Raw genomic sequence first — 24,815 nt, 5'->3', positions numbered from 1 at the left:
ATAGATGTTTATTGGTACCCGACTCAATGGTATTCATTTTATCGACCTCAGATGGATGAAAGGCTGAGTGGACCCACCGGGATTTAAACCCTTGCCCATGAGGTCGAACGCAGGCCCCTGCAGTGGGCGCATTGGTCCACTGAGACACCAAACCCGACTACGTCAGCTACAATAGTACCCATAGCTGCTGATGTTTCTTTGCCCATTCAATATCTATCTATCTATCTCTCTATCTGTCTACCTGTCTATCTACCTGTCTATCTATCTATCTATCTATCTATCTATCTATCTATCTATCTATCTATCTATCTATCTATCTATCTATCTATCTATCTATCTATCTATCTATCTATCTATCTATCTATCTATCTATTTGTCTGTCTGTCTGTCTGTCTATCTATCTATCTATCTATCTATCTCTCTATCTATCTATTTATCTGTCTGTCTGTCTGTCTGTCTGTCTGTCTGTCTGTCTGTCTGTCTGTCTGTCTGTCTATCTATCTATCTATCTATCTATCTATCTATCTATCTATCTATCTATCTGTCTGTCTGTCTGTCTGTCTGTCTGTCTGTCTGTCTGTCTGTCTGTCTGTCTATCTATCTATCTCTCTTTACACACATATATGTGTGTGTGTTTTATTAGTGCAGTTGCTGTAAATCATAGAATAATGAAACACCATCAGGTTTTGTGGAGTCCCACAATGGATATGCATGACACAAATGTACATAGAATGCATTTCATTTTTGATTAGTTGAATATGTGTTGGTCTTTCGTAAAACCCAACTGGATTTTACCATCGAGTAGGCGATAACTGCAGCCCTGGTTTAACCATGTTGTTTTATTTCATATCGGTACCCTACTATAGGTCCAGGGAACAAGGTACACTTTCCCTACATCAGAGCCCGTTAGTTCATATGAACGAACCTTATAAGGACATAACTCCAAATAAGGACAGAATGCCTTGTATGGACATAACGCCTTATAAGGACTGTAGCCTTTTATGGACTAAACCTTTCACCTAGTTCCGTGCAGAGGGTGGGATCTTCCCAATCAATATTGCTAAGACGCCATCCTTAGCGCATATGAATAATTGATGAGTACACTCTCCAGGAGATACACTTCACCTCTCCCATCGACGCACAAGGTTTAATCCCCAACGTCATCCTCATACTGAACAATGGGTAACACACGTACATAGACTGTATAAATACAGCACTTCTTGCTATCAGAAAGCAGGAGGAACCCGAGACTTTGAGGCCGACACACTGACCAGAGACGCTGCAGCTTCGGCATGTCATCGCTCCAGCTGACAGTGGTCTGACGATCCAGCTCAAGTCCAGGACGAAGTCCCACACTTTCACTATTCAGGTAATGGGGTTCGACTAAAAGCCCAGTGGGATTCTTGGCTCTTGGACTCTTAAACTCTTAGGCTCTTAGGCTTAGGCTCTATAGCACCTACTCGCATACTAGGTACACTTAGGTTCATCTAGTCAGGCATCTTAGGAGTACGCACTTTATTGTAAAAATGCATTCTATATTCATGTATCTGTTCATGACTATTACACAATGGTAGAACAATACTATTCCTTTTATTCACTGTACTGCTGGTTCTATTTCTCTGCTACTGTATTACAGTTATAGCAGCTCATATATTTTACATGAGAAGAACTACGGTACAATAAATTCTTATTGTATAAACCCCCGACTGTTTCTTCTGTGTATCTCTCCGAGAGCAAAACAATCAAGCACGAGTGACTGGGTGAAAGGTAATATATTGTTTCCACGAGTCTGAGGTTATTGTGTTCTGAGGTTGCCAAAAACGAATCTCTCTGATAGCAGGAGAGTCGAGTGGCACTGCGAGCTAGCTAATGCAAAACATAGGCTAACCTAAGCAGTGGGGGTGTACGGCGTTAGTCTGCCACCAAATCCACAGTATATGTTATCCGTAAACATTGTAGGTCCTGCATGACAGGGTACTTTTGGGACTACACTACAGTGTTTACCACTCGCTGCACCATTGTAACCACTCAGATCTTCTTTGCTTCTGCCAAGTGCCAATCCCCGTCATGTCTCACACTGCTCTTCTCTCACCCTGCAACTTTTAGGACATCTTGGAGAACGAGAGCATCACCTTGGACTGGATGTTCAGATACTCCCTGATCAACGACATTGTCAAGGTGGGTGTCTGATCCACTTGGTGGGAACTGGAAGGTGGCAACACAGGCGGCCCTAACCCTCTCATTCAATGTATATGCTGTTCACATCTTGTAGATGTTGCTGTATCTCCCATGCACCATAGATTAAACACATTAAATTATGTAATAAGTTATTTTATTACATAGCACTTTTTTACCAAAGTAGTCCCATTTTGTAGCTTTGTAACAGTAGTTGCTGTTCCCCTACACACAAAAGAGGAGTAGGAGTGCAGAGAAACAAATGATTAATGTTGTTTGTGACACATGCTTTGTTTTTCTAAAACTGCCCTCACCCACAAATTGTGGCATGCTTCATCATAGGGCTTGCTATCGACACCCCTGCGCAGACCAACGCCAGGCGTGGAGCAAAAGGAAGGAGAAGGCAAAGCAAACAAAAAGTTTTAGGAATCAGAAAATAGAGTTTAAAACTGGCTCAGGAATATCCGCTGTCAATTTTATTCCTGGACTTCATGGTCAGGATTAAAATGTATATAGGATGGTGGTGTCGGGGAGAGTTAGTAGTCCCACACCACTCCTATCTGCATGTCTGTCAGCATGTTTCAGCCATAAAAGGGTCTTACAGCTTTCGTCAGGCCCTAAGAGCCCTTGATTCCCCTACTCTCTTACCTTCCTTTGTCGTTAGGTTGAGATTTCACCCAATCTGGTCTGGAGGCTGCTATTAACACTGCGGTAATAGCGAGTTTCACCGTAGTAGTTGCTCGAAAAGGTGTGGGAGCGAGAGCGGCTTCCTGTAGTCAAACATTTGTCAAGGTGTGACCGCCGCTGCTTCAAATGGGTCCGGATACCTTCATGGCCTGACGAGAACCGTAAGACCCCTTTAGGGCTAGAAAAATCCACCACAGCGAGCAGAGTGGCGAGCAAGAGACTGGCAGGTAAGTTAAAAAAAATAATTGTTTCAGCCTCCCCCCACTCGCACAGCCTCCCCACCCCCTCGTTGCTCCCCCACATTTCCCGGACACTAGCTGCTACTGCAATTTGCACCCACTTTTTAGAAACATAGACTTAATACACCTTACATCTGGCCCTTGGACACAAGATATAGCATTACACTTGAAGGTTTTGTTTGAATGGTAGGTATTAGAAGTTTTTTTTTGTATGTCTCACAAGAGGGATTAATGGATTGTTGTGGAAATGGAGTTCTCAGTCCTAAGTGCCCTCACTGAAAATGTCTGAAAAAGGGGCTATTTTTCTTGAAAGCAGGTTGTTCCAGGTGAAGTGAGTTGAACTCCAGAGTGAGTGGTTTCCCTGTGAGATACTCCGCGTTTGATCAGTTATTTCAGCACACTGGAGTCAATGACTGTGTAATTAATAGAAGCCATTTTCAAAACGCTCCTGGCTTCCACAGGAGTTCAGATTGATGAGAAGAAGAGATGTGTTTGAAATGTTTGACTCCTGAGACAGATAAGACTGCAGCGAATAGGGTCGCATAAAAGAGGAGGGACGAATCTTGGGCTTGCCTATGAGTATAGCAGCACATATAGACTTGACATCAACAATTCAAGTTTCCCTCGCTGAAAAGGAGGAGCAGCAGTGCAAGCTTCCCTAAGGCACACGATGCAAACAGCATTGGTAGCATATTGCAAGCTTTGCTCCCATCAAGCGTACTGCAAAGGCAGTAGCAGTGCAACTTTCTACCGAGGTACACACAGAACGCAACATCAGCCAAAAATCCAGGGCTTTCCCATCCACCCAACTCCTGATTCCCCTACCTCATTTAAACGCCTGGGAACTGTTTGGTTTATGTCGGGGAAGCCTCCGCTGGCTCTGCCATTGCAACCTTTAGTCGTGGTCCATCCACCACAGGGCTACTGACTTAACAGCCTCAGAAGACCCACTCTATTCAAGGTGAATCTTCTAAAGCTGTTTTTCTCCTGGTATGCAACCACCACGACAGGCAAGGCAGTTGCGAACTAGAACAATTACCAGTGACCCCCACTAGCCCAGACAATATCCCTCACTTTTCAGGGCTATATCTATGTCATTTTATAGACAGCAAACCTTCCCCCCCAAACAGCTTTGGGAATTTGTTTCTGTGAAACAAAAAGCATGCCAACTAGAGATGGTATGGCAGCCTGGCTGGTGTTACTTTTTTACCAAACGCTCCTCTTTCCCATTGTTATGGGATGGCTCCCTGACACTTCCTCACCAACATGGCTTTAAATGCAGCAGTCCCGCTTTCGCTGGACCCAGCTGAGGCGGGGCCTCTTCTGAGCATCATCTAGGCGGGCAAAGGCTATACGAACACCTATGTCTGTCGCCATAGCCTCAAACAAGGCCTGCAAAATCGCAATTGCTTGTGGCTGAGGCCTTCTCTGATCTTCCGTATTTCAGGAGGTATTTGCAGCTCCATTTGAGGGAAGGCTTATCACAACTGCTCTAGCTGTACTCTATTAATGAAGCATTCTGCGATGCTTTTGGTGAAGGTTTGCATGGACTCCACTACATCTGCCCAAGTTACCATCTAATGATGTACACAGCCTGCCAGCCAGCTGTAGTGCAGCTCAGTAACACAGATTGTTAGGAGTGCAGGTTCCATGAGTAAGGATGGACTGCTGTGTGAGGTAATGTATGTGCAGGCAAGGAATCCACCAGTCACTGTCGCCCTCATGTATACTAATGCACAGTTCAGCCCAAGCTGGTTTAGGTTTACTCATCACATGTAAGGTCCCTCAGGCGGGTGAGGGGGATACCCCCCCACATTTTACTGAGGTGTCTCTTCTGTCTGCCAAGTTATATATCTATGTCACAGCATACTTTTCCTACTTCTGATGAGGGTCTCACTGAGAAGACTCCTTAAATAATTATTTATTGGACAGAACTGATGTATTAAAACTGAAGTCTGCATCCCTGTCCTTAAAGCCCTTCTTTCCGTTGGAAACGTCCAGAGAGATATTGGCGCTCGCCTACAAAGGAGCGGCTATCTCAGAGCACTCTTTCCCCTCCTCTCTGATGACAGGTAATGGAACTGTGCGAATGAGGCCTTTCCTAGCACCTCTTTCTCCTGGTTCTCCCAGGCTGTTGAAGCTGAGGGCAGATAGACTTAGAAGAAACTTACATTCACCCTAGGAGTGAGTACTGAACCTGGTGGTCCTGTACTACATCTCCAAGGTATGACATTAACCAGACCCAGACATCTTTCCGACCCACTGGTACTCATATGTAGCCTTTTCACTTCTTGGCTTGCGGTGACCCCAGTTATTGATGGACAGTCTCACATGGAACTAGTTTGGGATTGCCTTTGCATTAACTCGCCTGGTTCCATTGTCCCTTAAAGCCGCAGAGGCCCTGGGTTTCCGGTTATTCATCTGGCTGCAGCAGGGCCCCTGCGGTGTGGTCTGATGATGATGGATGTGGGTAGAAGCCTCATCTCTCCAGCACTCTCCCAGCTTGGATGTGTGATTCAGTGGTAACTGGACTTTGCACATTTAGACCATTCCTCCAACAGCCAGCAGGTTGTAGCAGCCGCATGGACAAACGAAAATGGCTGAGGCGCTTCCTCTGCGCTTGGCTCAAGAAGAAAGATCCCAGACAACCTTTGTCATTTCAACCTCCAGATATTTGGTAGAGTGACTATAACAGGAGACACTTACAAAACCTTCTTTATAGCCATTGGCTCAGGGACTGGCTGTGGAAATCCATTTCTGCCTGAACAAGGCCATCAGATGGCACCTGGCTGGCCTGTTGTATCCATTTCCTGGGATCAGAGGGCCTGCAGCCATACAGGATTTCAGCTGGTCCATTGTAACATGACTATTTGAACCACAGGCATTGTATAGTCTGAATTGCCTTTTTGGAAGACCGTTGTCTTGTTTGCTATAACTTCACCTAAATAAAAGAGGTTTATTGCCTGTTTTTCTGTCTGTACCTTAGTGTTTCTTTGGCTGTGAAAATTCTGTATTATATGTATTCTTGACACATTCTTCATTTTCTATCCGGGCAGGACCAGATCACTACAGATAATCTCCTGTATCAAACATTGTTCCATCTTGCAGGGAACATGTTTCACTAAAAGCAATTGCACATTCCGTTGTCGCCAAGCCTTCTCCAATTACACCAGCGCTTAATTTGTAAATATAAGTGTCAGGAGGCCACTGCAGATTGCACCGCATTTTGCCCCTGCCAGTGTTGCCAATGACACTACCAACACAACTACTAACCATCGTACTCCTATAAATATGACAATTCAGACTATTACAGGCCACCAGAGCTATAAAAATGGCTTGGGCAGCAGGTATTAGCCATTTTTACTGTATATTTAATAAACAACTGTTGTTTTGCTCATCTTCAAATTAGCTAAACAGCGCTATCATGTGGCAGACAGAAATAAGCGCCGATATTGACAATAAAGTGCCGGTGCCGAGCACTGGGAACCACGGCTCAAATTAAGCACTGATTTACACTCTCCAGGCTTGATCTGTCGGGTGTACCAGGTGCGCAGTCCAGCCACAGAAATTCTGCATATGCTAATGTCACAATAAAAATTACAATTTAGACAAGAGGTCTTAAGAAATCTAGCCCTTGATGCTGCTTTTCCCCCTTTCTTCTTTTGTCTCTCTGCGAAGACTACGCAGGTTGAGAGTTGGAGACAACCAGAATACATGAGTAGGATAAAGTTAGCTTTGGTGTGACTATTACTTTTAGTCCATATTATCCCTTTTGTGCCCAGTATCCCCCGGCCTACTCTTGTGCTATCAGTCCCCCACACTGATGATCCTCCTTACTGATGAGGGAAATAAGGATGGTGCATCTTCACTAGGTGAATGGGATGTACGTGGTTCTTCCATATGCACACATGCCATGCAGAGCTTTGGTTTTACCAACATTGAGTAGCTGTTTCCAGCCCGGCGCCAGGTCACAAAACACACTTAAAATCTTTGAGAACTTAAACATAACATATGTATTTGTAAAGCGCACGTTCACCCAGAGGTCTCTTGGCGCTGAATAACAGATGTTCATTGTTACCCAGCTCAATGGTGCTCATGTTATCGACCTCAGATGGATGAAAGGCTGAGTGGACCCCCAGGGATTTGAACCTGTGACCATGAGGTCAAACACAGGCCCATGCAATGGACACATTAGTCCACTGAGCCACCAGACCCGGCTTGTGGAGTGAGAGTGACTCTGGCAGTAACTTTTAATACTTGCGTACATGATATTTATTCACAGGTGCCCACACAGTTCTCATCTCTGATATGCCATCTTACACACACTCCCTATCTCCTTAGACCGAGTAGTGCCACCCATCACCTTGCCATTCTTTCACATTAGTTAGAAGTCCCTTTTCCCAGGAGGTTGAACCCTTCTTCCGAAGCAGCTGTCAGATCCCATGCATTTGCTACCCTCTCACCTCTTGTCTTTCTTGCAGGGTATGCTGTTTTTGCACAACAGTGTGATTGTTTCCCATGGAAACCTGAAATCCTCCAATTGTGTGGTGGACAGCCGCTTTGTCTTGAAGATCACCGATTATGGCCTGGCGAGTTTCCGAAGCATTGTGGACTTAGAAGACACCCATGCGTTCTACGCTAGTGAGAACCTCATATTGTGGGTGCTTTGGGAAGGATTTGGAGGCTTGTGTGCTTGCCATGGTTTGAATTGTACCTCTATATACTGCGTGTTTGACGGATACTACCTGGTATTTATGGAGTTTAGGTGGGAGATTGACAAGTGCATAATTGTGTGCACACTAGTGAATTTTACTCTTAGTGTGGTGTGTTAATTGATGTGTATGTTGTGTATGGGGTGTGGTGTTCCTGATTTGTGTTAAGTAGTGGGCAGGTGATAAGTGCTCTGCATGTTGTGCAGCGGCAGTGTGTGCACCATAAATGATATAGCCTTCCCCATTGTTTCCTGCGTAGAAAATTTGTGGACGGCTCCGGAGCTGCTGAGGATGGAGGTCCCACCGCCGCCAGGCACCCAGAAGGGCGATGTCTACAGCTTCGGCATTATTCTGCAGGAGATTGCCCTCCGCAATGGAGTCTTCTACGTAGATGGAATGGATTATAGCCCAAAAGGTAAAATCTAGCAAAACATTAGTGGAAGCAATGTGAGGAGTAGGGGAGGGAATGGAATTGGAAATGGTAAGGCAGAAGGGATCAATTCTTGGTGTCATATTGACAAATCTGGTGACTCCTGTCCCATGATACCCTCACGGACACTCTGCTCACTCCCTGACAAACATTAGGTTCTGACTCACCACTTCAGCTCTCTGTATTTTGTTAGCTTAAGATATGTCTATTTGACTCCTATGGAATCTCCTAACGTTTAACTTTGTTATTCTTGTGGAGGATAATACGCTGGGATAGGATGGGCGAGAGCATCCCCCTTATTCCTCCTTGGTTTCCTATAATTCTTCATGTTTATGTTTGTTAATGAGGTAATGCTGCATCTCTGCTCTAGGGAAGGGTAGTTATGTACACAATGTCCATCTGACTCCTCTGTGTTCATGTGCCTATTCAAATATGTAAAATCCTGAGCAGCATTACCCATGCACATCTAAGCTGGTAGATGATACCGCTTGTGACACTCTTGTACCCTTTGGAAAAATGTAATAAACAGATTTGAGGGAAACAAATATGCCTATTTAGTTTGGTCGTATTGTAGCTAGGGTATGCATTCCCTCTCACAGACTGCAAATATATGGTATAGTCTTTCGGCTGGGCATAATCAACATACACCATGGGCCCGATTCACAAAGGTCAACTTTATGACTTTCGGTATTCACAAAGGGCATTTACGAGTAGTAAAGTTAGACTTTTGTATCAGTTTAACTTAAGTTTGCACTCATTTAGATTTAAGACCTAAACTTAAGTTAAACTGAGATAAAAGTCTAAGTTTACTACTCGTAAATGCCGTTTGTGAGTATCGAAAGTCGCAAAGTTAGACTTTCGTCTCAGTTTACCTTGAATTGGGCCCCATTATTGGGAGTTGAACATGCAGACAGCAGTTCAAGAGAGGCAACAAAATATTCAGCCAAAATTGTTAAGTCTGCACAAGCACTATTCCAGTTAAACATGATGGATTAGCAAACAAACCATCCTAAGAGGAACACTTCCTGATCAGTTCTAGCCGTTTTTTGAAGAAACCGATTGTAGACCATACGGAACCCGACAGTATCCCATTGCCAACTTGGGTTATATCTGCAAAATGATTGAAGTTGAGGATACTCATCAGCTCCAAGAGTATGTATGATATAATAATATTCTCCAGGATTACTGATAGGGTTATAGACCGGTACGAGGCACAGAATAAGAACTAGCCAAAATGATAGCTCCTTGGACTCAGGCTATGTAACAACACATATATTCCTGGAATCCTCCACTGGGAATGTCAGTTGACCATGACATACTCCTTGACTACGAGTCTTGACTACGAGTCTTGATGAGATGTCCGGCAATGCTATAAATTGGATCTGATAATTTCTCTCCAATCGAAGGCAGGAGTTTAGATTCATCCAGTCCACCTCAATAACGATCTTTGTCTGGAACCTCAAAGTATTATTTTTGTCGCCAACCTTGTTCAACATCTACATGTATCCCAAAGTCCATGTAATCGACCAATTACAGATGTAGCCATATCCTCCGGAGGACTAATCGGACTCTCACAGTGTCGGAAGAACAATTCGGTTTGGAGAATAAAGAGCTGTCTATGGTTGAAAAGTGTCATCAGCAAAGTGTGAGTGGTAGATTGGACAGGTTATTTAATGATGCTGTTAACCAGGCTCAGTCTTTTATTATCAAACCAGCCCCCATGTAATAAAGTGGCTAGACGTCAGGGCTCTTGGAGCTCCCATTACCTGCTCAGGTAACCAAAGCAGGAAAGAACATAAATCACCTATTATGCATCCTCCTCCAATGCCTCCTCCTCAGCTTGAAAGATCACTGTTCATGGTCCCCTGCAAAGTAATATTATCAGTGTATTTCTATTAAAAAAAACTGCAAAGAATACAAAACCAGGCTCTAAGGTATTATCTTCACACTTAAGAAACGTTGCCTTTTACACCCAACCTGGAAGGGATTCATGGCTTCCGGTAGAATTCAGGGTCAAGGTACTACGCACTGTGCTTAAGGGCTGCTTAGCTTGCTGGCTTTCCTCCCTCCACAATCTGCACCTCCATTACCTCCTGCCAGCAGTCGGACAGCCAGACATTGCTGTTGTTCCTGCTAAATCCCTGTCAACCGATAAACGCAGAGTGCAAGATCCCCAAGGTACTGATACCGCCTAGGTGGAAGCCGCCGATCAATCACTGAAGGTCTGACTGAACCACCTGAGCCCTGGAAGGTCCAGATGCTGTCCTGGTAGCTCTTTCAGCATGGCTTCAGAAGCTGACCTTTCCCTGCAAGGACCACCTCCCTCTTACTCTACCTCCCCCCTTAACCTCCACCCCCCCTAAAGGTTGGATCCTGCAAGGACAAAAACATTGACCAGCATTGAACCTTATGTTATTTACTTTGTACCTATGTAACTAAGACACTTACCCTGTAAAGCGCTCTGATACCCGCAAGGGTCTGGTTCGCGCTATATAAAACTTTCAAATAAATAAATAAATAAACCACCACTGGTTCCCAGGCAACAGACATTCCCTCTGGGGGATTCATGTTCCAGTGTACTGCATTATGAAAGTAAACACTGGACAACATCAGCTGTCAGCAGAACAGCTAAAAAATAATTAGATTGCTTAGCCCAGCCCGAGGATTGGAAGAGTTACAGAGCCTCTCGCCAGAGTCTGTATTCGTATTCAGCCTTATATCCCTATGTAAAAGACATTGACAAAGAAAGAGGTTTGTCTTAAGCAAAGACGGTGTGATGGTCACATCTCTTTTTTTACATTTTCTATTCTGACAATAGGCCACAGAAATAAAAACAGGGGTGTAGCTTGGTCAGTAAGATTTGTGGGGGAGGGGTCAGATTTCCCAACAAACGCAACAGCATGTAGCATTAAAATACATAATAGACAAGCAGGGGTGCATGAAAGGGGCTAAAGGGGAAGTGGAAAGGAAGACAAATGAGGATTGATACGGTTACGAAGTGAGAGAAAAAAATATTTTGTAAAATAACCACCATTTTTGAAGACTTTTACAACAGAGAGGGAGAGAGTGTGTGTGCGTTTTCATCTGTGTGTATAGAACAATCCCTGGTGAAATCGACAGACACCTCACCATGCCCGACTAAAAGCACTTGTACCCAACTATTTATCAGAAAATACATTTACTAAGGGGTGTAACCGCCCCAAAGCTACGCCCCTTGAATAAAAGAGGAAGAAAGAAAACATGCTGCATAAACGTGGCAGTTGCATGCATGCAAGAAAAGGTTTTTAAATGCATGATTTTAATGGAAATTATATTAATTCAGGGCTGAACAGGATTCTTGTTCACCTAAAGGTGCTATTGCTTTTGAATCACTGTAACCTGAAGACAAAGTTTAAACACTCAAGAGTAAATAAAAAAAATAAAAAAGGATAAATAGTTGGAAGATAAAGGCATTTGCCAACTGCAAATGATCAGTTCTGACTCTTCTTTTAAAGCTGATGTTCAAGTATGAGCGGGAAAATGCTGTCACTTGCAGTGCCAGGGAGCCAGTGGCTAAAGTGTGTTGACCGACTGCCTCAGGCGGTTCAGTATAGTGGGTAGAAGCAAAATGTGAATGACTTAGAACAGTAAATGAAGAGGACTGACCTAAATTCCCCTCCCATGTTTCAATATATTTCTGTGTATCCTATTTATGAACTTTGTGATTAAATGAGCCTGGCAAAGTAGCTAACGCTCTCACTAGGCCAGACCTAAAATGAATATTTATGACGGATATCGACCACAATAATACTGTGGTACAAAAGTTTTGTCATCAAAATATCTACAGCCAAAATATGGGCTTTACATGCATGCAATGTAAAGTACAAGAATATTAACTACATGCTCCTACATTACATTGGTTCATATGTATATTTAAATGTAATTAACTAGATTGTAATTTAAAAAAAAGTTATTTTTTTAAAAAGTCATTCATCTAAAAACTACATAAAAATAACTTAGTTAATGCTCAACCACAAAACGCAAGGAGCAGGTGTCGTTCTAATTTAACCTTAAGTGCTATTATGACACGGCACTACACGGCAGACCTTCGCCGTCCTTGACAGCGCCATGTTGTGGAACTATAAGGAAATCTTAACACACTTGAGGGGGAGCTCCACGTTTGCGCAATAATATTTACAGCAAAAATGATTATCTTTGTACAAGTAATACAAAATTCTATATTTGCCATTGCATCTAATTTTGCACTATGTGAATTTACAATATATGCACAATTATACTTGGAGATGGCGGCCACAGTTGTCTGACATATGTCTGACCTGACACTGTGAACCATGAACGATACTCTATTGCACATTATGCTGACAAGTTGGTCATATGATTACAACAGAGTTTCCCTTGAAATGTATTAACATGTAACATGTAACAATTGTACATTCAGGCACCCCATGGGTATTATCTCTTATATGCCTTACGCAGTTTCAAGATGGCTGCACAGAAATCTGTAAAACAACATGCACTGTTTCTAGTCCATTTTCTATGTTTGGAAATTTTCCATGTATACGTGTTGCCTGCATCAATTCAGTGTGTGATCAAGACTGTTCGCAGTTGAAACGCATAACTGAAAATACATTTTTATCTACCATGCATATTCCCCTGAGTGTGTGCTTTAATTTGCCTGGAGGAAGAATTAATCAGTCCGGCGCACTCCGCCGGCACAGCACACCACCTACCAATGGGCCCGGAGATCAGAAGGAGCTCTTTCATGGTGGAATAACAATAACATATAAACAATAACGTATTAACTTTTTCTGTTAACAAATGTAGGTAATTCTTAAATATACATGTAACTTTAAAATCACTCTAATAATTTATATAAACAATACTAATCCTACATTTTATAATAATATAAATATGGTATACAAATAAATATAATTTCTAACTAAAAAATATACTTTTCATTCAGATCAAATAATAAAACACAAAATAAACATATTAACATTTGTAAAAACACATACAATAATAATAATTTATTTAAGAATGTGTGATACATTTATTAATATTTATTTACATGAGTTTTATATAGCGCTGGCTAGACCCGTAGGTATCAGAGCGCTTACATGAGGCGAGTTACATAGGTTAAAAATTATACATTGTTACAGAAGGTAAATCCGTTACAGGTTACATCAGTTGGTTCAAGACGTGTAGGAGGGTAAGGGGGTAATTTAAAAGGGTAATGGGTGGGTGATTAATCGAAGCATAGGCATAAGGATAAATAAAGCAGGCAGGGGGAGCGAAATTCAGGGGAGAGGTGAAAGGAATAGGGAGAGGTAGGCAGAGAATGACGGAGGGAAGAGGTGGGGGAGGGGGTAGCAGACAGGGCGTGGAGACGAGGAGGTAACTGTGTCTGACATCAGGCTGGGTGGGAGACGGCTCCCCGCGGAGAAGGGATCATTCCCAGTCCTCCATTAAGTGTGATTCCCTTGACGCGGTGGACTCTCTCAGCGGGCTCGCTGAGACTCCAGGGCATAGATGCTGGATCCCTCCCCAACAAGGGGAGAGGAGTGCTTTGGTCACTGGCACACTCAGAAGACTGAAGGAGGGAAGAGGTGGGGTGAGGGGGTAGAAGACCCAGCGTGAATAAAGTGTCCGACGTCTGGCAGGGTAGGATACAGTTCCCAGTGGAAAGGGGATCAATTCCCATCCTCCACTGTGTGCGACACCCTTATCACTGTGGACTCTCTCAGAGGGGTCTCTGAGACTCCAGGGCAAAGATGCTGGATCCATCTCCAACAAGGGGAGTAGGAGTGCTTTGGACAAGGGCATACTTAGGAAGCTCGTTTGCTAGACCCAGAGGAAACAGAGCACTTTACACAAGTAACATAAGCGTAGATGTAGACTGCATAGAACAAGAAAAACATCGGAAATGAGGCGAAGCAAGGTGTAAACAATAGGAAAAAGTAGCAATAGAGTAGAGGGGGGAGGGAATGGGGCAGAAGCAATCCTTAGTTTAAATTAATATCAAATTACGCAGATCAGCATTTATAAAGTTACATCAGTTATTAGAGATTAAAACACAGCATAGAGAAAACCGAGTAATAAAATTACATCTGTAGCTAGGACATTAAATAAAATAGAGAGCAGGTCCTGTAGAGCATGGAGGGGGCTGGGGGGATAGTAAAGGGGTTTTCATGAAGATCCGAACTACAGGGGATATCAAAGAAATAGCCTGAGTATGAGAGTCTACAAACCGTAAGGGGACCGGTGATAAGACAACAACTAATGCCGTACTTCATCGCTACGTTGTGTTGAAAAATAAATGTCGAGGATTGGAACGGGTCACAAGGGTGATTCACCATGGCCAAAACAAGTAGTGAAGGGTGTAAGAGTCGTTAAAAAAGGGGATGTGCCGTGGTCAAAGCGGCACAGGCGGAGACCAGCGGCAAGAATCGATCAAGGGGATCTGTCGTAGGCGCCAGATGGTGGATCCAAGTCGTAAGCCCCAAAAAAACTTGAACAAAATGGCGTGGATTGCGGGAGAGACAGAGATCAGGACACAAAGTCATTACGGAGAAACACAAAGTCACTAAGGAAATATACCCCGGGAGCAGGGCTGAAATGTGGAAGGCAGCCACCAGATTTGGCTGGAAGAAGGCTGGAGGGTGCCGAAGTTAATGTCGGGACATCATCGACAGGGGGATGATCCGGAAGGGGCAGCGGTATGCCAAGCAACAGAGGTCGGGTACGGAAGGTGGGCGAGTCCAGGGCTAAATCGCAGGACCGACAGCACTCACCGCATGCTCCGGTTTCCAGCCATGCATCATGAATCCATTATATTAGCCACGTTTGTCGAATGTGTTTGATGAGGAGACACAGGCAGACAAGTGCGTGGTGTATGGGCAGCCGGATAAGCAAGGCCTTGAAGGGTTTGGGGGTCCCTCTCTCTGTTCAGCAGCGGTCCCCGCAGTGGTGTCTGATTGTCGAAGATACGCGCTGAATGGTTCCCAGATATCGTGAGGACGGAATCTCGGTGGCATCAGTTCCCAATAGTTATCTAGTTGCTCATGACAGTATGTGGCGTCCCTGAGCCAATCCCGCACGCTCTACAGATCGCGCGCAGTTGGTAGTATAAAAAAAATGTCAAGGGGAGTGTTTGTAGTGGGGTCTTGATCTGGATGAGCGAGGAGCATGTCATTTGGGAATAGATCAGCAAAAGTATCAATGCTTAGTTTGCGGGCTCGGGCACATGCACTGCTGTCAGAAAATGGTGGCAGCTCAGGGTGCCCAGCAAAGTAAACCGATGGGGCGTACAAGCGCATGTGTCCTGCACGCTTCGCCAGACCCCTCCATGCCCACCTTAAGCACTGCAGAGTGTCAATCTCATATGTAGCGAAAAACTATTATTTGTTAAATATTTAATAACTTATCAAGAAATTAAATAATTAAAAAACATACTTTTTAATGAAATACCCTTTAAAACACCTCAATTAAATCAAAAGTGAAGTAGATAAAAAAGTACCCTAAATCCAATCCGAAAACATCAAAAAATGAATGCACTATTACCATTACAATTCTATTACCATTGGGAAAAGTACATGCTTTGTGGGGGTTGAGAGGGCATATTAACTATTCTAACGCCAATCTAATAAAAGTTGGGGAAAATGCATACATCATGGGGTCAGATTTAATATTTTAACTCCGGTTTAACTAATGTTGGGGAAAGTGCATCCACTGGGGGCGTTCATATTTACCTTTCTGACTCTAGTTAAATAAATGTGAAGAAAGTGCAGACAATGCGGCAGATTTCCTATTCTAATTACAGTTTAACAAATATTGGGGATAGTGCATGTTTTGGGGCTGCCGATTTACTATTCTAACTCCTGTCCAACAAACGTTGGGGAAAGTGATCAAGTTGGGGGTGGGAGTGTAGTTTACTATTTTACCTCCAGCCCATCAAACATCAGGGAGCGTGCACATCAGGGAACGTGCTTACATTGGGGAGGTGTTCAATTGACTATTCTAACTCTAGCTTAACATACATTGGGGAAAGTCCATGTATTGATGGTAGATCATGTATAATATTATAACTTCAGTCTATCAAACATTGAGGAACGTGTATACTTTGTGGGGAGGTCAAATTTACTATTCTAACTCCAGTCTAACCAACATTGAGGAAATTGCATGTATTGGGGGGGGGGGTCATAGTCACTACACCTAATTATTAAATATACCCATTGAAATGTATCTAATAACTGACATTAAAAACCCGAAAAAACATTACATATTTTACAATTGGGAAAGAACTAAAATAGTGTTTTAGAAATGTAAAACCACAATTGTTTTAAAAATTAAACTATTATAACATGCTTTACATGACAATAACCTCTCAAACACACAAACAAAATGTATTTAATTATGCATATTTACATTTTAATTTGTTATAAACTACTATGTGAAACGAAATTAACCACCCAGTCCTCCAATCTACACTACAACCCATTAAAAATACTAACATTTCTTTAAAATGTATAAACAAATATTGTTAAATCTTAATATTAATTAAACTTACAGTTAACTAGTTTGTAATTTGAACATTTGCATATTTGATACATAAACCAAATAACATAAATGTAATATTATAAATGTAATATTATCTAACTTAAGACTGTACACCCTACCCCCTATTATGCCCCATAACCCAAACATAATATATATTACATGATTAAACAGGTATTAAACATTTAAACAAATAATGAAAGTTACACAGTAATTTGATGTGAGGAAATGGGGTATATTACATGGTGTGGTTGTGTGACCTCACAGTGTAATACACTTCCAACCTTTCATAGGTCCAGTCAGTCTTTGTTTGTCAAACCTTAGCTCAAACCTGGGTAGCTGGGTCTTTGAGCCGCATGCTTTAACAAAGGAACAAGTGTAAAACATTTAAACAGCAATAAAAAATGGAAGTAAAAAGAAACACAACTCTGAAGAAATCAGACATCAATTTATAAAGATAGATTGTATTTTATGAATTTCTGTACACCAAAACAAAAAAGGTCCACCAGAGTGTTCTGGAGATGTATATTTTTAAAGAAACAATAAATCAAGACTTTTCACTTAACCGTGAACACGTATTGGCAAATTCAACAAGTTTGACACAGTTACATCAAGGGTTAATGCAGTTACTTATGATTACTTTGGGTGATCAACTCCAGCAGGGAGCCAATCAGGGGGACTACCAAGGTCCAGCGGAACAGTTACCTTCACAAGAAAAACAGTTTTCAGTCCTGTTCCAGCGTTGGTGGACATTTGCAGTTAACTTCTATGGAGTGGTCCTGATTCAAGGGATACAGGATGCTGAAGATGCTCAAGGATGCTGAAGATGCAGTGTGGTCGACGGGGACTTCCTGGGGCTACTCCTCAGTCAACATTTCTTTTGGGGCGGCGTTGGCCACAGAGGTCGATGTCCCTTAAAGTCCACTTTGTTCCTGCCAAATCCAGTCGCCACTGGACTACTGGTCTCCAAACATAGCCAATCCAGTGCTTCCCTGTTTCTGGTGCTTACTCTCCTTCTTGGCGATCAAACTGCACTCTGATGACTCTCCCAGGTCCAGCAGACTCGGTGCAACTTTTGAGCATCGGGTCACAGGTTTCCAAGCTGCACTGCAGCGAGGAGCGGTGATCCAGCGATCTGTGTACATATTCGTCCAAGCACGCTTCCTCAGCTTTTGTGTCCCTGTGCTGCGAACAGGAAGACAGCCAACTGACTCTTGGAATCTCTGAATCTAGCTGGGTTTGGGGGACGACTTCTTCACGAGCAGGACGCCACAGCCACAGTCCTCTCTTCACTAGCCCAAGGAGCAGCATGTTCAGTCCATCTTCAGTACAGCCTTCCTATGCTAGGTCCTCAGTCAGCAGGGCAGTCCTTCTTCGGTCCATTTCTCCAATCCAGATAAGATCTGAGTTTCTGGGCCAGGCATGCCACTTTTATGTCCAGAAGGTGCCCTTAGAGAAGGTTGCGGTCGCTAGCTAGTGGGCTACTTGGTTCCCTCTCACCTGATGGCAATTCCTGTGAAGCATTGAATCTAGCTATCACAGAGTGCTCTATTTTTCTCACTTCCGAGATGTCGGAAGTCATCTCGTGGTGTTTGGAGCTTGGTAGCCCGCCCTAGAGTTGCAGCTACCTGGGGGCTACACAGCCATTGAGAAAATGGTGTGGGCAGTGTGTTGCCCTCTCTGTACCCGATGCCAGTATGCCTATCTAGATAAAAGAGCAGCCCTTCATCTGGGTGTTCAACATTTGCCCTTCAAAGAGAACGTCCCCTTTGAAGCTTGCCATTTGGGCTAACACACTGTATGGCTTCCTGCCATGAGGAGGTAACAGGCCTCTATTGTTAAGTGTCTATGGAGTCATTTACACATCTCCCCAGGCAGGCAGAAGGCTGTCTCATGGCCAGCATCTGCAAATGGCCATTGGGAAACTTGAGCAACAGAGTGGGAACTTTCTAAAAGTTGCATGTAGCAAAAAGTTGGATTAAATTTGACTTTTGACATCCAGTCGGGTTTAAAGTAACAAGTTGTTCATACCTTGAAGTTCCAACTTTAGTAGTCCCATTCAGAAGTGAGCACAGCTTCGTTGTCAGGGTGTAACCCTGCACTCACCAATAGGGCTACTAGCATCTCTCACAGTAAAAACGGCAATTGTGAGTTTTTACTTTTAGAACATGTAACATATGTTCTTTTTAAAAATATTCTGCACCCAACATTAGAGCTCAATAGGCCTGCTGTAGGGGTGACTTATACTTACAAAAAAAGGAGGTTTGGGCTTTGTCATTGTTTTTAGCGAAGTCGATTCAGCAGTTTAAACTGCTCTTCTAGGCTGCTGTGACAGGCTGGGAGAAACGTTTTTTCTTGTCAACTTCAGGGTGGTGGCACAACAAGTGCCCCAGTCCCTGGGGGAAGGAGGGTGAAAGTACACTTTTACATACAGGCCCTAGGTTCTATTTACTAGGGACTTATAAGTAAGTTAGCGTATGCCAGTTGGGTGTAAGCCAATCAGACATACATGTTTAAGGGTCAGGGCCCTGACGTCTCATTAGCAGCCCTCAGTGCACTCTCAGACTCGAAAAACCAGCACCATCAGTCCAAACTTTTGGGAGTGATCATGCAAAAAAAAGACATTTCCTCACATTTACACTTTTGTAAATCAACACTATTTAATAAATAATTAAATATACCTCCCACCTAATCCCCCAATAAACCTCATAAACTTAAATTAAAAGTATAATACATAAATTAATTTTTTTAATGTTAATATATTAAAAAAACTAAAAATATACATTACTATAATACTTTTTTAAATCTTAAAATAAAAATTTACAATAACAAATATCATAAAATTACAAATATAAGGCATTAAGACACTATAATAAAACAGCCGAACAAAAAACAATATTTTACATTTCAATGCTACAGCAAGACGTTTAAAAAGTATACTTATCTTCAATATTTTGTTCCCCTACATTTTTGCAGTCACGATATTTTGACTATGATATTATGGTCATTAGATATTTTTGAGTGAATTTTTAGAGTAATTCCGTACTCTTGTGTAAGGAAAATCTTCTTTTTCTTTTCTTAACTAAAACAGGCCTCCTTTCATCCTTCCTTACCTTTAGTGCAAGAAGTCATCTTTGATCCTTCATTCTCTTGAATTTAACATTGCTTAGTTTCATCCTTATTTCCACTGAATATACCAAGGTCTCCATTACATTTATAAATGAGACGCATGTTTCCTTTCCTTCAGAGATCATTGAACGAGTAAGGAGTCGCGAGAAGCCCAGTTTCCGGCCCTCCACCAATGTGTACTGTCACATCGAAGAGCTTGGACTGTTGATGCAGCGCTGCTGGGCAGAAGACGGCATGGAGAGACCTGACTTCAACCAGATCAAAATCCATCTGCGCAAATTCAACAGGTCAGAGCCTTACATCCCATTTAAAAAGTCTAAACTCCCCTAATAATATCAGTAATCTCTGCAACAGGTCAGAATCCCCCAGTGAAACCTACCTTCATTTAAACAGACCATAAGCTGTATAGTAGAACTCCCCATCCCTTCAAGTAGTGAGAGGGCCTTCACTAAACCCTTAATCCCACTAAAAAAAACTCAGACCTCCCCTGATAAAGCCAATGATCTCTTCAACAGATCAGAACCCCTCCAATAAAACCCACCTTCCCTTGAACAAGTCACACGCCCTCTAGTAAAATGTACTATCTCTTCAAGAGGGCAGAAGCCCTCCAAAAAACCCACTATCACTTCAGCCGCTCATAAACGTCCCAAGTAAACGCAGAATCCCATCAAAAGGCAAAAGCTTTCCAATGCAACCCATTTCTTCAGTGAGTCCCAAGCGTTCCAATGCAATACAACATGTCTTTGCGAGGTCCGAAGTCCTCCAGATAAACCCACATTCCTTTGAACAGGTCTGAAGCTTTCCAAAAAAAAACTACAATTTCTTCAACAGGTGAAAGACCTCTGATTAAATACACCTGTATACATAGCCTGTGATTCATTCAACAACTTCTGCAATGAACCTTCTGCATTAAAACCTCATACACGTTCACACATGTTCAACATGCTGTTAAACGCCCTCTGATAAAGCATATAACCCATTTAACAATTATTACCCCGTGCATAAAATCCACAGGCTATTCAATGGGTATTGGAACACGTCCTGAGAAAAATACACAATCCAATCAGCAAATTGTTAAACTCCCCATTTTAAACCCATTTCAAGAGGTCAAAACCATTCAGATAAAAGCAAAAAAAACATTTGACCAGTTCCTGAACAGCTCCTATAATCCCCACTGTTCAGTCAATAAGTTGTTAATCCCCTTACACATAGCATATTCAATGGACTCCTACATAACAACCAATGCTCAATTTATTAGGAGGATATGCTCCTCCAATAAAACATACAACACATTCAATGGAAAAGTACATCGATGACAAACACAATGAATTAAAAAGCTCTTGAACTTCTCTGATGAGACCCTGAAGACTGTCAACAAGCTGTTAATCGCATTCCTCAGATAAAACTCCCAACATATACTTTTAGGGCCTGATTATGAGTTTGGCGCATGGGATGTTCCATCACAATCGCGACGCATATCCCGTCCGCCATATTACAAGTTCCATAGGATATAATGGGATCGTAATAAGGCAGACAGGATATTCAGAACATTTGTGATGGTGTATTCCTGTCTGCCAAACTCGTTGACAGGCCCTAAGTGGTGTATGCCCCCATCTCCCCCATAAAACTTACTGTACATCAGTACATCATTAAATCTTCAAAGAACCTGTTGGCTGTTTCAATAAAGTGTTGGGCTCCTGTTGTAAAACCCACAACCCATTTAATAAGAATGAACCGCTCTGATTAAACATTCAGCAAGCTGTTGCACTCCTTCAAGAAAATCCACAGCCCCTTCAACTAGTTGATCTCTTCCGGTAAACCACATGACACATTCAACAAGTTGCTGATCCCCCTCCCATGAAATGTTCAGCCTATTAAACTTAGCAGAATCCTTCTAATAAAACAACAACCAAATCAACTATGTAATGATCCCCTCTTGTCAATCCAGCAACCTCTTTAAAGTAGTTGTTGACCCGTTATATAAAAACGAAAAACGCATTTCACAGCTTATCAAACATCTCCAATGAAACAAATACTTCCATTCAGTAATTCAAAAAAAGCTCCAACAACAGCCCATTCAGTTACTTAACAATCACCTCAAATAAGACAAACAACCAAGTTGTTGAGCCCTCTAGTTAAAACCCAGAACCCCTTCAGTAAAACTTACAACACATTCAACAAGTTGTTGAATGCCTTCTGTAAAGCCATCAGTCCAGTCTCCAAGTTGTTGAGGCCCCTCAGACTAAACCAGCAACGTATTCAACTACTTGTTGAACCCCTCCAGTGAAGCCCACAACACTCTCAGCAAATTGTTGAGCCACTCCAGCAAAACGCACAACCTGTCCAATGAGTTATTGAACCCCTCATATAAACTCAGCAACCAGTTTGGAAATTCGTTGGACCTTCCTTCAAAAACCCCAACGTGTCTTCAACCAGTTGGTGAACCCCTAAAGAAGCAGCAACATGTCCAACAGATTGGTGAAGCTCTTCAATAGAACCATAAACATACTGACCAGTCCAAGGTCGAATAGTCTATAGGGGAATCAGAAGTTCTCTGTAACATCCTGTATTTCCGAATAGGCTGTTGGGTTGGGGAGAAATCAACCACATATGTAACTAATGTCACTAATCAGCAGTTAAGGGATTTCTTAGAACTTGGTTCTGGTAGTTGGGAGGTGCATCACGGTGAGCAGTACATGTGACTCTGCCACTGCATTACCGGATTACAAGTTGTGCAGTCCTTATGATTTTCCCAGTAGACCAGCCATCAATAGGGTAGCCTACCTCTGTCAACGGTTCATGATGTCCATCTTAGCTACCATCCTGACTTTGTTCATTATGTTGTTTTCCATGCTTTATTTCAGAGAGAACAGCTCCAATATCCTGGATAACCTTCTGTCGCGCATGGAGCAGTACGCCAACAACCTAGAGGAGCTGGTAGAGGACCGGACGCAAGCCTACCTGGAAGAGAAGCGCAAGGCTGAGGCCCTGCTGTACCAAATCCTTCCCCAGTGAGTGTCCATCAGAGCTGTCAACTATGACCATGTCATGAGTGTGGTTTTCAGCCAATATTGTTTTTCAGCAACAGCAGTAAACATGAACCGGTTTGTAAACTGATATTAGAGATGGGGAAGTGAAATCATGTGTCACAGCAAGCTTAGAGCTCTTGGCTGGAAAAAGAGGACTAACATAAATTCAGAGTTGAGGAACCATATTGAGAGAAGACACTATCATACCACTGGAGAGGTGTGAAGAATACATATGAAGTGCATACCAAGCACCAAGTCAGTGCAGGCAACAACCTCTGTTCCCAAGGTGGAGGACTTCCCAGGATAGGTAGGGATCTCTGTTCCTTCAGTGGAGCCATCTAAGGCATTGATGCTTCACTGTTTGGGTGTCATATTTGATGCACCTACTCAGCAAAGCTTTTTTGTTTTCAAAAAAGAAATGTTTGTGTGAGTTAGTTCCTTGAAAGGAAAATAACAATAGTCCTAAAGCTCAGGGAGCTTTCTCCCGAACTTGGGGGCCTTTGAAGATTTTTACAGATCAGGAGTGCAGTGCATGTTAGTGTCATTGGGAGTGAAAATGAGTGACAGTTCTCCCTATCAGAATTGAATGGGCAACTATCACTGTGGCCTGATGGCCCTGTGGGTGATGCTTTGCCATGTCAACTTTATGCCAGTGGAGTCTCCCTTGTCTTAATCACAGCCCTTTCTTTGACTGAAGAAAAGCATGGGAACTGCAAGCCTAGTACAGTGGGAACACCACCCCTTTTTAGGCAGCTGTCTGGTTTGCTAAAGACATCTTTGGGACATTCAGAAAGTCGAGCTAGGAATGCATTCCGCCCATTGCTTACCAATGGCTTTGTGGTTTGTAACTCACATTTTTTGGCTTTCTATTTGCTGGCTTTATTTCCTTTAGGCTTTCCAGCTCATGTTCATCCCTCCCATTGCCCAAACCTTGTTTACTGTTTTTTTTACGAGCTCATTTTCTGCAAACAGGCCTTTAAATCTTGTTCTTATCTCGTCACATTTGCTGTGCATTCAAAGACAGAGGTCAAATGTGAGGCTGTGTCTTCCAGGGAGCTTGGTGTTTATTTATTTTTCTCTGCCTTCAAAGTGAGAGGATTTATGTGACAATCATGCTGGCTAGTTGGGGCCTGCTTGAGGAAGGCTGTACAGATGTTATTTTTTTTCTAGCACGCAATAAAATTTAAATGTCTGAAAATGAACTGTGCTGACAATCAAATCAATATATCGGGTGATGACATTTCCACACGTTCTTGTTTGTGCGCTGTATACTTTTATCAATAAAACTGTATGTGAGTGCAAATGTAATGATTATTTCAATTGAAGATGTGCTGTTTATAGTGCCATTACTCTACCATACAATACATCTTCCATGTTACTCCACTAAGCACCACTTCTCACCACTGCACTCTACTCTGCACCACTTCACACTATGCCACTCCACACCGCGTCACTGCATTCTTCTCTGAACCACTCCTCTCTACGCCTCTCTACTCTACTCCACTCTTCGCCACTGCACTCTACACCACACCACTCTACTCTATGCCACCCCACTCTGCAACACTGCACTCTATACCACTTTACTCAAACCTAATGCACTCTACGCCAATCTACTCTGCACCAAATCACTCTACTCCACTTTACACTACACCACTGTACTCTACACCGCTCTGTTCTACTTTGCGTCACTGCACTCTACGCCACGCTATTCTGCTCTGCACCACTGTAATCTACATCGCTGCTCTCTATGCCACTGTACTCTACACCACTGCACTCTATGCCCACTCTACTCTGCGCTGCTGCACTCTACGCCAATGCACTCCACGGCACTCTACTACACTCTATGACAGTATACTCTGCA

The 24,815-nt window shown here is 42.8% G+C and overlaps 1 protein-coding gene across 1 annotated transcript in view; it reads left to right on the top strand.

Moving 5' to 3' along the window:
• NPR1 (natriuretic peptide receptor 1) overlaps positions 1-24,815 on the top strand; it is a 735,215-nt gene that overhangs the window by 627,721 nt on the left and 82,679 nt on the right. Inside the window, exons 12-16 of the mRNA XM_085639850.1 lie at positions 2,107-2,178; positions 7,583-7,742; positions 8,073-8,228; positions 20,044-20,212; positions 22,790-22,936. Of these exons, the coding sequence (XP_085495976.1) occupies positions 2,107-2,178; positions 7,583-7,742; positions 8,073-8,228; positions 20,044-20,212; positions 22,790-22,936 (704 nt within the window). The remainder of the gene's footprint in view (positions 1-2,106; positions 2,179-7,582; positions 7,743-8,072; positions 8,229-20,043; positions 20,213-22,789; positions 22,937-24,815) is intronic.

This window comes from Triturus cristatus, chromosome 12, assembly GCF_964204655.1.
Source record: "Triturus cristatus chromosome 12, aTriCri1.1, whole genome shotgun sequence".
NCBI lineage: Eukaryota > Metazoa > Chordata > Amphibia > Caudata > Salamandridae > Triturus > Triturus cristatus.
The sequence above is the reverse complement of the archived record's forward strand: the minus strand, read 5'-3'. Positions and strand labels throughout refer to the sequence as shown.